We start from the raw sequence: 12602 nt of genomic DNA on the forward strand, positions 1-12602 counted from the left end.
TTATATATTTTTTGAATATTTTTTAAATCCTTACATTTAAAAAAATTTTTACAAACTCTGTTAAAAAATATTTTCTTAACAAATAAATAAAAAATCGATAACTTTTGTTGAGATGGATCCTCAGTGATGCATCATTTTCCTGGACCCTAATTAAATACATGTGTGTAAAAATTAATATCACTCAATACACACGTAATAGAATGAAATGCGACGACTAATTTAATAGAGATAAAACAATGAAAAGGGCTAGAAGAGTGTAGCGTATAACTATGAATAGTCTCTTTCGAAATATTAAAAATTAGATTTCCAAAGTCTAGAAGACTCTTCAAAAATTAGGTAATCGAGACAGACTACTGGTCATGCATTCATTGAATTTGGGGGAGACCACAAAGGGGAAAGGATATTATTATATATATAAATTAAAGAATAATTAAAGAGCATAAAAAAGAAGAAGTTAATTATAATTACGAGTAATGTTAAAGAGAAGTCATTATAGCAGTACATATTTTGTATTCACTGCGTGACTATTTTTAGTTGATTGTTTCCAACACTCACTTGAAAAAATGTATAGTCTAGATGATGCCACATTATGTATACAAAATGGATGCTCCTAATAGTAACTTATATCTATATTTATTCTATAATTATACTTGATTTTAGAAGCTGATGATTATGTCAATTAGGTCACAGATCTTTAGCTGCATCTCTATTGATTATAAGTAAAAAGAAAGTTGTTCTTCATTTTAAATTATACCCTTTTTATTTGCACATATTATGTGATATGAATCTATGATATATATTAATTAAATGGTTATCAGTTTAATATATAAAATTATTTAAAATATACCAAATGAGTAAGCTGAATGATTAAAGATGACCAAAAAAAAAAAAAATGAAGCAAGATTTAAGAGTCAATGTCATTTTCATATATAAAATTCGAAAAAAGAAAATATGTGTGAAAGGAATTAATGTCATTGGTGCATCATGTGTTAGAAGAACTAAAATTTCGAGTCTTCCAAAGGGGCTTGAAGTTGGAAGGAACACTATCTATCTCTATGCTGCCAAAAGCGTGGCGTGAAAAGGGTTCCCCACGATGTTGTTGTTGTGTTTCGACGTGGCCACATTTGATCATCATCGTAACTACGGCGGCCTTAAGGGTCGTGTGGAAATGGACGAGGAGTTGATGCGTCAATATTTATTTGGTTTTGGCTCTGGAAAAAGTTTAAATGGAGGATTGAGAAGATTCGAGGTGCAGGAGGAAGACAACAATTAAAATTGACAGGTTCGTGCACTCCCACCACCTAAACCCTTGGGATGTATGTGGCTTTACATGATATATATATATATATATATATATATAATAACAACACTATGTCTTTGTTTAAGTGTTTGGATTTGCTCTTTGGATAGAGCATTAGTCAATTCCTGAATTCAATTCAATGTGCCCATGCATTTGCATTTCAAAAGAGTAATGGATATTCTTTTCAATTCTTTTTCAAATTTGATTATTTTAACTTTAAAAAAAAAAATTATATAACATTAAATATTCCTAATGCTCAATAGTCCGATGCAATTAAAATTAAATATTATGGAATTCTACATGTAAAAATTCAGAAATAGTAGTTTTGGTGCTGGGTGAGAAATTAGGAGCAAGCATTCTACAAATGTAAGGCCTCGAGCACCAGTTGGGTGTTTGAATTTCCTAGGAAAAGTTATATATAAAAAAAAAAAAAAATTGAATAAAAAGAAAAGCATGTGATTTATACTCTCGAAATCAGTTTCAAGATCCATTAATGGGAGATGGATTTCTACCAACAAAAAGAAAATCAGAAGTGGATTACAACCTGTAGTTTAGTTTACTGTTTATTTTTACAAAAAATTTAATCACATCTTATTTCATCATTATAATTTTTTTAAATTTTTACATAAAATAAAATAAATAATTTCATTTTTTTATATTTTAAAATAAAAATAATATTAAAAAAATATTTTATAATAATATTTTATTTAACTTTTAATTTTTATTTCAATTTATCTCATATCATTTATAAAATTTACTCAAATTACCTCGTTTTTCCTTCTGTACGAGGGGGCCGGGGAAATTTCAATAAGCTTAGAACACAAGGAACTTCCAAATCTCTCTCAACAATCCATCTAAACTAATGGGATTTCTCCACGTTTTAAGATAGTAGCAATACAAGTTAGAAACATCAATGTGTTATAGAACAGGTAGTTCATTTTCCAAACATGATGTTTTCCCAACCTCCCGGCCAAAACAATATTTAAGATGAGATGAAAGTTAAATAAAATATTATTTTATTTTAAAATTTAAAAAAATTAAATTATTTATTATATTTTATTTAAAAATTTAAAAAAATTATAATAATTAGATGAGATAACTTGAGATGGTGTCACTATTCAAACCAGGTCTAACCCTGCTAATTTACACAATGAACAAGATGGGCAGCATATGTTTAAAACTACAAGATGCAGCAAAGCTAAAATAGGAGACTGACTAGGAACACAAAATATTTTTTGCTTCTAAAATAGAATGCCTGTATGCCTATCTATCTTCGAATCTATTATTTTATAACACCCTGGCTAATTACGCCATCGATCTGACCAACCAGTTTTTGACTGCATAACCACCCACAGATCCATGCACTTGATAACTCATCGGCACATTTTCAGGACTGACCAGTGCCATCATATCCCTGGGGTTCAGTTGCCGTGACTCATTGGAGGCTGGTCATCAGATCTTTGCAAGGTGACTTGGCGCGTGGGCAAACCCACATTCTCAACTAAACTAGTCAGTGCTTGAGGCTGGAGCAGTGATTTCATATCCTCCTGAGACTGCAGCACATGTAGGTGCTCCTGCAATTGTAGCTGTGGCTGCCACTGGTTGTTGAAGTTATATGCCATGCTTTGAGGATTCAATGCATCCATTGGCATCCCACTGACATTTCTCTGTAGTGGAACTACACCGATTGAGGCTCTCCCCTGGGTTTCTGCTGTCCTCATGTTTGCTGTATCTACTGCTGCATGATTAATCAAACCAAGAAGCTGTTTACTGTCACTTGAACCTGATATATTGCTGCAAATACTGCTAGATTGACTCCCACTACCAATCCAAGTCCTAAATCCTCCCATTAGCATAGGTGATGAGCCACCCACACCCATGAGATTACTGAAAGAACCAATATTAACATCTCCAAGCCCCTGGATTCCACAATTCGGTTGGACTGTACCAAGTCCACCTGCAGCCACTCCCAATCCTCCCGCTAATAAGTTTCCTTGCATAATTTCCTGTTTTCTTTCTCGTTGCTGCATCTGCATCTGCATCTGCAACTGTAAACGGGCACGATTACTCAATATCATCTGCCATTGTGGGGCACTGACTGGTGCAGCAATGTCAAGTTGTGATTTGGATATCCAACTGCCTGGGAGCTGTATAGTTGACCAAATGTTTTCAGGGGGGAGCAAGTTGGCTCTAGAGAGAATGTTCTGTGAGGGTAATCGTGTGGCGTTATGGGCTGATAAGCTGGCAGTCATAGGATTGTGCATTAGAGGTGATAATCCAGAAATCAGAGCTGGGGCAGGCAACTCAGCAGTTCCAGTTGCTGGAGTAGCATTGTTTATAACTCTTGAGTGACTGCTTGAGTCACCCCCAGTGTTGAGAGCTGTAGGTTCCACACGATCACTAGCAATGCGGTATCCTTCATCCAGCATCTATAGAAGAAAAGTGGGAAAAATACAAGAAAAAATGTATCATGAATCTGTTCAAGAACCAAAAAGCTATCACAGATCAAAACGAATAGAATGACCTACCAATGAAGTGAACTGAGAAGCAAAAATGTCCATTGAATGCTGCCAAATGCAAGAACCAAAATTATCAGAACGATCGAATCAATCAAGCAGTTCATGTAGTGGATTTGCATGGGAAGCATAGAGAGAAAGAGGAGGCTAACAATCTCGCATGACCTCTCTCACACCATTATGTACATTTATTGGAATATACAATATATCATAAAAAATACCCCTCTAACAAACTCCTCAGTTACAGATTCTTTTAACCCCAACAAACTCTTAATAATTCAGATCATAGGCTGTATTATTTTTGAGACAGGAAGTGTAATTTTGTTGATATTGCACGCCCTATAAAATTCCACATGCTAACGAGCTTCAAATATCAAATGCCACACACGTTGCATTCCACATGAAAGTGGGATGGACAGGGTGGTTGTGGGTTTAAAATCCCTTGGGTGTATGTGTAACTTCAGTAATTAGAATAGAAAAAGGTTAACATGAAGGTGTTAGTGCCTCATTGAACATCATTTACACCACCATTTCCTGCATTCTTTTATGTTGATATATACCTATATATGCATAAATGTCTGTCTGTTTCCTAGCATCGTAGCAAATGATAGATTGTTCAAATGAAAAATCCATAATAAAGAAAAGAAGAGTGGCAATGATCTCAAATATGATTTATGACAGTAGATAATATATACAAAAGTGAAGTACCGAGAAAACTTGTCCAAAAAAAAAAAAAAAACAACAAGCAGCTCATCACTAATCCACAGCATATGTTAATAATCAGTCAAATTATAGAGACTAGAAAATAATATACATATTTTAGGTGGTTAATAGAAGGGGTTTAGACATTACAAAATCTATTGGGATGCCAAAGAATCATTTGTCAGAAAACGAAAGTTTTTCAATGATGGTAAATGGGGACTCACAGTGCTAGAGAAAAAGAGGGGGATAACAAAAGAACCAATCTCTCCTTTGTCTCCATAATAAAGACTTGCTTCCAATATTCCCTCATTAAGCTTCTCTGATATGAACAGTGTGATCTGAGCCTCTCTATCAACCATGGGAGTCACATTTCCTGGGAATTACTCAGTGAGAGAAGGATTGTAAGACCGGAGAAGGGGAAAAAGAGGAAAATAAAAGAAAACAGATGAAAAGGAAATTAAAAACTCTTCCTTACTGTCATTGACATGGCATTGACGTACAAATGTCAATGTTCTGCTCTTACAGACATTAAATCTCCTTTCAATAGAGCACTTTGATGGAGGAACTTTATTTATAGCATCATCCTTTGACTTTCTATTGTCCTCAGAAATTGAAAGGTGGAAAGCAACCAGAGGATTTGTATGAAAAGAAGGTTTTCTTCGCAAAAAGGGGTCCAATTTGTGTTTCTTGTAATTCAGTCCATACCTAAATGAAAGTATAATGTGGGGCATCATAACACAGTTAGGTCATAAAGATGCGTTTTGTTTAAAACTAGATATCATAAAAATTGTGATTGTACCTTTGAGTAATCCCTTCAATCTTCAATAACCTCTCAATAACAGGGTCAACTTTAGTTTCTGGAGGCTTGAATGAAGGAAGATTTCCAGCTGGAAGAATGTTTCCATTGACTGCATTCAAATTGCGGGTGCGAGCAAGAGAACCGACTACTTTCATATTCGAGCCTATATTCTGATAACTCGGTTTCCCTTTTGCAGGTATAGATGCCTCTCTTGCCCAAGAATCATCATGTTGAGAACTTAGAGTTGCACTTCTGATACCAGCTGAAACCTGTGGATTTTGCAAAGCTTTTCTCTTCTGAGTAGCACTTTCACTCCTCAAACTTTTGTTATCCAGCTGAGTAACGCGATTACACGATGAGTGGGTAGAAGGGGTATTGGCTCTTAACAGTGCTGATAGTTGTTGCTGTTCTAAGTGCTGAAGATTAGATTGAGTAATTCTCTTATCCATCTGAAAGCAGTTATCGTTTATCTTCCTAACATCTGAACTGAAGAAACTACTTTCTGCGGGCTCTTGTTTCACAGTACAAGTGGGCATTCCAGCAAGCAGCCTTGGAATACCTTCAAGAAACGGTTGGCCACTGTTTATTAACAGAGAAGGATGTGATTTGTGCTGATTTTTTTCATCTTGAAGTTTTTCAGCCATAATTTGCTGATGTAAGAGAGTGTTCTCCCGCAGTAGTTCAGGTGCAAGAATGCTTTTGGCTTGGCCTCCAGGAAGCTGTTGTTGAGAGAAGTCTACAGGCTCTTGCTTGAGCTTTATAGGAATATACTCTTGAAGTGCTTCCGTTTCACATCTACCCTTCTCGCCAGATATGGATGAGATGGCTTTTGTTGAATTACTTCTGGTGTTACTACAATCTTGATAGGGTACACGAACAAAACTGGATTTTTTCTGAGCTATCGACACAGATTGATTACAACTATCTGCTAATTGATTGTCTACCATCAAAAGATTTGACTGTGACATAGTCTCTGGAAGAACATTGTTTTCCTGTAAACATGTAACTCTATCTTGATACGTGAAGCCAGATTGAGAGATGGAATTCTGGATATCACAACTACTTGAAATTTGGGTCACATTATTTGGATTCCTGGATGATGTATGAATTGCTATTGTGTCACCAAGCCTTCTCTTTTTCCAGCTCCAAGCAATTCCCAAGTTCAGCTGCCAGAAGTCAACAATCTCATGAATATAACCAGAGGTGAGAGAATGCATTCTCATGAGACCACAATGCAAACGATGGGGATTACTAACTGAAAAAGATATAACTCTAGACACTGAGAATGAATTCTCAAATATCAACAGCAAATCTGATAAAACCATTTTGCACGAAAAAAGAAGTATAAACAGATATTATCAATCTGGAATCATTCCACAGTTCCCTTCGCTCAGAGATTTAAACACATACTTTTTGTATAGTTCGACACAATCACAACCGTGTGCAATAAAATTAGGTAATTGACTCGTGCTAAGTCTCATCTAAATTCATAACCTCTAGAAGTTGTGAGATACTATCACAACTACTACCTTCTTTGCCAGGAGTTCTCCACGATGCCTGTCCCACAGTGGGTCTGGGTTCAGATGAAGATCAGGTTGCAAAGCCTTAAGAATGCGGGACTCAATTTCCTGAACCGATAACAAGGGACTATATATAAGATTAGGGCAATATGCCAGAGATGAAAACCAAGAAGCCAACCAAAGCTCACTTGTAAAGCTTACTCACCAATATATCTTCATAGGTCCAAGAATCATCTGCAATCAAGGAGATGTCCTTGACCACATTTTCCATACAAATATGTAGGAGCACTTTATGAACAATTGAAGATTTCTCCACAGAAGCAGCAGGACCTCCTTTCTGGGGCCATAAATTACGATAATCCCGAATCTGCAAAGAAACGTGTCTACTGTGTGAAGCATATTTTTAAAAGTGAAATAATCTCTCAATAAGGGTTTGCAAATCTTGGTGTACGTACTATTATTTCACTGCAATGCATCTCATGCAAAATGAGCTAATTCACGTTAAACGAAAAACAAGATGAAGCACTTCTTATCCAGTAATGGATCATGTACATAATTTCCAGGAAAAAAATCCTTCAGAGTTTGTATCAATCAATATAATTTTCTGTAATGAAGGTGCTTTTATTTGGTAGATAATGGAGGCAATATTTACATGCCATTAGTCAGTTAGAGATGCTTTAATTGTGTATTTTTTATAGGTAAAAATAACTTTATTATGAGCATGATATAGGCATTGCCCAAGTCCACAAGGAGTATACAAAACAAAACACCTAATTCCATTCTACAAACCGGAAAAAGAGACAACAAAATCATGAGCAATAGTTCCATTGAGTACAATAGCAGAAAACCAAAGCAATAAAGTGTGCAGAAAAAGATTTTGAAGTTCCTCCAAAGTGTGCTCCCTATCTTTAAAGCATCTGTCATTACAAGACAAAACTACAACATAAGACAAAGGAATTCTCTTTTTCTCTAAAACCCAAGACATTAAGCTGATACAGCTGAACTGTATCCTTTTCCTTTTCCTCTTTAAAACCAAGCAGAGTCTTTAGGTTTAAGAATACTTTCAGGTATGTGTTAGCATGGACGGGAGACGGAAAATAATCCCAATTTTGAGAACTTGAAGCCTTATATATAATTAAAATGGGTACCCATGTATATCCTTGTAGAAACCTCCTAAATCTAAGCAGTAAAGAATGCAATTCAAGCATATAAACATTTGTATGGTTTTGCCTGACCTCACACAGAAGTGCTCCATTGACATATTTGCAGGGTATATCATCCAAAAGATCTCCGGGTAAGCAACCGTACTCAATAGCCTAATACAAATAAAACAAGGAAAAGGAAAGCAGATTACCAAAATAGACCATCAAGAATCACTCATTCCAGCATTCAAATTTCCAATTCCAGCAATCTGTATATAGATTAATTTACAACTAACATACAAGTTTGGGATGAGAATATGTTTGTCACATATAAGAAGAGAAAATAGGACAGCCATCCTCTAAACTAATAGCTTAATTATTGAACTTGACCTTCCTTCTTCCAAATGTTTTTTGACAAAGTACCTTTGATGCATTATGCTGCTTCATACAAAGAAATAAATTCATGAATGCTAGATGAAATTTAAGCAACTTTACGAGCAAGAAGATTGAAAACACAGGAACATCACAACATGGCTCTGCATATATGTGAATTTATTTTTCGAACATATGTGATGATTGTGAGAGAAAAAGGGAAAAAGAGAATGAGAGATGGAAAAGGAAAATAGAAATAAAAAAGAGTGGAATATAACTCGATTCCCTCTCAGCTTTACAAATTACGGAGATAGGTAAGTATAATTGAGAAAGCCACGAGGTTTTCTTCAACCAAAGAAGTTTGTCTTGAAGTGTGTACAAGCGGTGGTGCAATCTTTCTTCAACCAAGGAGCCTTTCTTGAATCAGTTTTCCGAATTGGTTTTCCTTTTCTCTCTCTCTTATATGTCAATGGTGTACACGAGTAAGAGATGAATGGAGGAGCCTTTTTTTCACTTGCATCAGGGTTTATTATAGCCTGCTAAAATAAAATGTCTAAATGGAAATAAGAAGCGGTGCTGCACAGGTTAGGCTGTTCAATACTGTTCTTTTGGTCATGAGCTCCTAAAATCTAAAAAGGCTTCTGTTTTTTTACCAATTCTAGTCTATTAAAGTATAAGATTCCAAAGGTTTAACCCACGAACAAATGCATATACTATATAGACATAATATCTATTATATATGAGAAAAGTATATATAAGTCATGATAATTTTTAAAGCATAGAATATTTGTGATGTTTATGTACAAAGACATTGTCTGTTCCAACAAAGGAGAAGTGTTTTCTATCTTCTTGTCAGTGTAAAAATCATGACAAAATAAATCCACACTGCAAAAACAAGATAGATAACAGTTCTACGGGACACAACAGCTGGACCAAAAATGACTGCTACATCATCATTGCTGCTGATCAATAATGATTAGTAAACTAATTAAGTGAATAAAGTCATTTCACCATCAATTGTTGGGGGTTTATCTTGAAACTATAACTTATTTCAGATTTTTTAGTAAGGTATTTATTTAGACAGAACTACATAAGCATTATTTAAAAATAGACATAAAATACAACACTTCATGATGCATTTGATATCACAATTCTGAGAAAACTTACAATTGAATCATACTAATTTTGCTCGTTGGCAAGTACTTAATGACTAGCGACAATGTAATCACTGCTCAGCAAAGTGAACCAATATGGGGATTTTTATTAACAATTACATATTAGATTAATCATCACATATGTGATCGTATCGATTTGCATCCAAAGAGAAAAATATGGTGAACCACTTGCTTTAACAAATTGCAGCCAACCAACATAATCAGCTTACAGAGAAAAGTGTCTTCGATGCCCTGTCATAAGGGTGCAATTCCTTTGGCTCATCATTGAACACCTGCAACAACATTAGCGATCATGTTAATAGTCACTTGAAGCAATATATCGTTCAATGGGTGACGAGAGATAGAACTTATGGAACTTTAAATTTTGATAGCTAACCTCAGAGGCATTTCCGAAAGAAAACCCATTTGGGAATAAATTCAGTGAAAAGGACACTTCAAGATCTACACAAACACATACAATCAAAGATGAAAAGCGTCTTGGCACATCATTGTTACGCAATTAAGTGTTTTACATTACCTTCTGAAACTGAGTGCACTGTAGGTTTGGTAAATGAATTTGAATACTCAGCAGCCTTAGCTCCTTTCTCAGTTATATTACCCTACACCAAAACCGCTGAGCTAAACATAAACTTTTAATACCACATAGGGTATGCAGTATGCACAGATATATTACCGTACGAAAAACTTTGTCCAGGGTATACAACTATACAACAAATTGGAACGGTAACTGGTAATAAAGTATGCTCTGCAAAAACTTTGTTCAGGGTATACCACTACAAACATATTCCAGTGTGAAAGTTCTTAGGGCATTCGGCTCAGTGAAAGAAAGGGACTTCAATAAAAGTCGTTAAAGCTACTGACATAGTTTAGTTTTATATAGGGTGCAGTGCATCTGCGCTCCCCCTCCCTCCCTCTATTTAACATTGAATTCATTTGTCAGCAGAATATTATTCAATACTTACAAATAATCCTCTTCCAATTTTACTCTTCTAAGTCTACAAAGCCAAAACTTTAGATCTTCAAAAGTGAAATTTCAGAACAAATGCACGCAAATCTTGAGTGGCATGTTTGGTTTTGGACGAATTCCATTATTAATAAAAAAAAACATTAAAAACCCCACATCTTTTTTTCGTAAGTCTCTGTTTGGACTTTGGAATGAGGAAAGGTAAAGAAAATTAATCATCAAATTGCTTAAAACAAATGGTAGTTTCCTTCCCTAAAACTGGAGAAGTTTGTCTTTCCTTCCCCTCATTTTTCCATGATCCAGAGTGTAAACTAACGAAATGCTGCCAAAATGGTCTGTTTCAGAAGATTCTCAATGGCTGAGAATGCATGCGTGAGGGGGAGGAAAGAAAAACTGCCTCCAAACTCATTCAGAAGATCAATTTACCCGAGGACAACTGTAAGCAACCTGCTTCAACAAGATGAAAACTTAGCCCATGAAAGGTTGACTTGTCTGGACCATCATCTATTGAAATATTTAATAGTTTGAGAAAACTTGAGCCACAAGACAATAATATTTGAGGGGAGACCAGTTACTAATTTACTCGTGATTCATTGATCTTCAAACTAAACCATATATTGAAAATAAATAAATAAAGAGCATTTCATACAAACAGAAATGTAATTAACGGCATGAGTTAACTAATTAATCAAGAAACCTTTAAACAAGTCTCTAACACGTAATCTAATCAGTTAGATAAAAGGCACGATAAGGTGATACACCATTCATTATTTTCTTCTTCTAGTCGTAGTCCCAGTAGCAATCAGTCACCTATATTGCTCCCAGAAAAACAGCATGCAAATTGAACTGTATACAGAGAGATAATAAACCAAGACAACAACAAAAAAAAACCAACGAACCACTGAACTTGCACTCTCCAGACTTCTACAATCGACTGAAATAGTGTCAGTTCATATGACAAAAAGAAAACGAAAAGACTAGCACATCAATGAGATAAAAAGAAGCCGTTAATCAAGAAAACAACAAATAAACTAGTAGAACCAGACTCGCATGTTAAAAACCATATGAACATATAAACCTCGTTAGCACTCTTCTGAGACTCGGTGACAGAGCCATTCTCGTTGTCATTGTCCTCAATCTGAAGCAGCTTCGGCCGGTACCTCGTACCCGTTTTTGCAACCTTGAAAGACACGCCCATGTTGTCTCACTTTTTCGTTCCGTAATTTCACCGAACGCCTACGATGTCCTTGAACTCTAGACGGCTAGTGCGCCGGAGAGAGAGAGAGAGAGAGAAGGGCAGAAGCACAGTGCCCTAAGTACTCTGCAGAGAAAAACTGCTGAGATATACGTCCTTGATTTGGGTGGGTTCCTTGTATATAGGTTGCCAACTTAGCCATGAAGGTTTCCACGTAGAGTTACTGCGGGGGCTGCCTCAAAGCATTTGGCCTCGTTTTGTGATTAATTTACTTTCAATGCCCTTTTGTCTTCTTCTTTTTCATGCCTTTTTTGCCTTTTTGGGATTCTGTTTCTAGTATCTACCACGGAGTAAATGCCACACACGGCCAATTTGGCACTTTTATGCTGCATGTTCGAGAGGTGTTTGAGGGTTTGGTGAGTGAGAAATGAATGGACCATTTCTTCAATGGACTAGGATTCCTATTATTATTTTTTTTATTTTTTTTTATTTTGAGAAATATAAACGAAAAATATCATTTTTTTTTCAATTGGCAGGAAATCATAACGTGTAGTGTGTAGTTTTATAATATTAATGCATTTAATGTATGTGTATAGATTTTTGAATAGGTTATTTTACTGTTTAAAAATATGTTATTTTACTATTTTATCCTATTTTACTTACAAACATGTCTGGAATCATTTTTATTATATGGATAAAAATGTAAAATCACATATTTTTAAGTAGGTGTGCAGGGTGTAGGGCTTATGTCTAAAATTTTTCTTTTAAATAACATATTTCCTACATATTGTATATATCTCTCTCGTAAGTATTATTTGTCAATATTAAATAAGGCACAAAGGAATATTCTTTGTTGGTTTTATTAGTGGTAGATGGAAAAATATCAAAATTTTATCTGAATCACGAAGCTTTCTTTA

The 12602-nt window shown here is 35.2% G+C and overlaps 1 protein-coding gene across 1 annotated transcript; it reads right to left on the bottom strand.

Moving 5' to 3' along the window:
- Nucleotides 1–2415: 2415 nt before the first annotated feature.
- On the bottom strand, nt 2416–11797 carry LOC109007538 (protein PHYTOCHROME-DEPENDENT LATE-FLOWERING-like). Its single transcript, XM_035684102.1, has 12 exons — nt 11569–11797; nt 10044–10125; nt 9903–9967; nt 9736–9798; nt 8073–8153; nt 7043–7204; nt 6847–6945; nt 5318–6483; nt 4994–5223; nt 4743–4891; nt 3829–3867; nt 2416–3729 (listed from the first exon to the last, which is right to left on the bottom strand). The coding sequence occupies exons 1-12, from the start codon at nt 11686–11688 to the stop codon at nt 2722–2724; spliced, it is 3264 nt and encodes a 1087-aa protein (XP_035539995.1). The 5' UTR covers nt 11689–11797; the 3' UTR covers nt 2416–2721.
- Between the last annotated feature and the right edge of the window lie 805 nt (nt 11798–12602).

The sequence above is a fragment of the Juglans regia genome, chromosome 13 (genome assembly GCF_001411555.2).
Source record: "Juglans regia cultivar Chandler chromosome 13, Walnut 2.0, whole genome shotgun sequence".
Taxonomy (NCBI): Eukaryota; Viridiplantae; Streptophyta; class Magnoliopsida; order Fagales; family Juglandaceae; genus Juglans; species Juglans regia.

Excerpts from the sequence above, each read along its gene's own strand:
- LOC109007538 (XM_035684102.1), bottom strand. The coding sequence starts at position 11,688 with ATGGGCGTGTCTTTCAAGGTTGCAAAAACGGGTACGAGGTACCGGCCG. Across the intron at positions 10,126-11,568 it reads CTCAGAAGAGTGCTAACGAG|GGTAATATAACTGAGAAAGG; the intron begins GTTTATATGTTC and ends GTTTTGGTGTAG. Across the intron at positions 3,730-3,828 it reads CTTCTCAGTTCACTTCATTG|ATGCTGGATGAAGGATACCG; the intron begins GTAGGTCATTCT and ends TTTCTTCTATAG.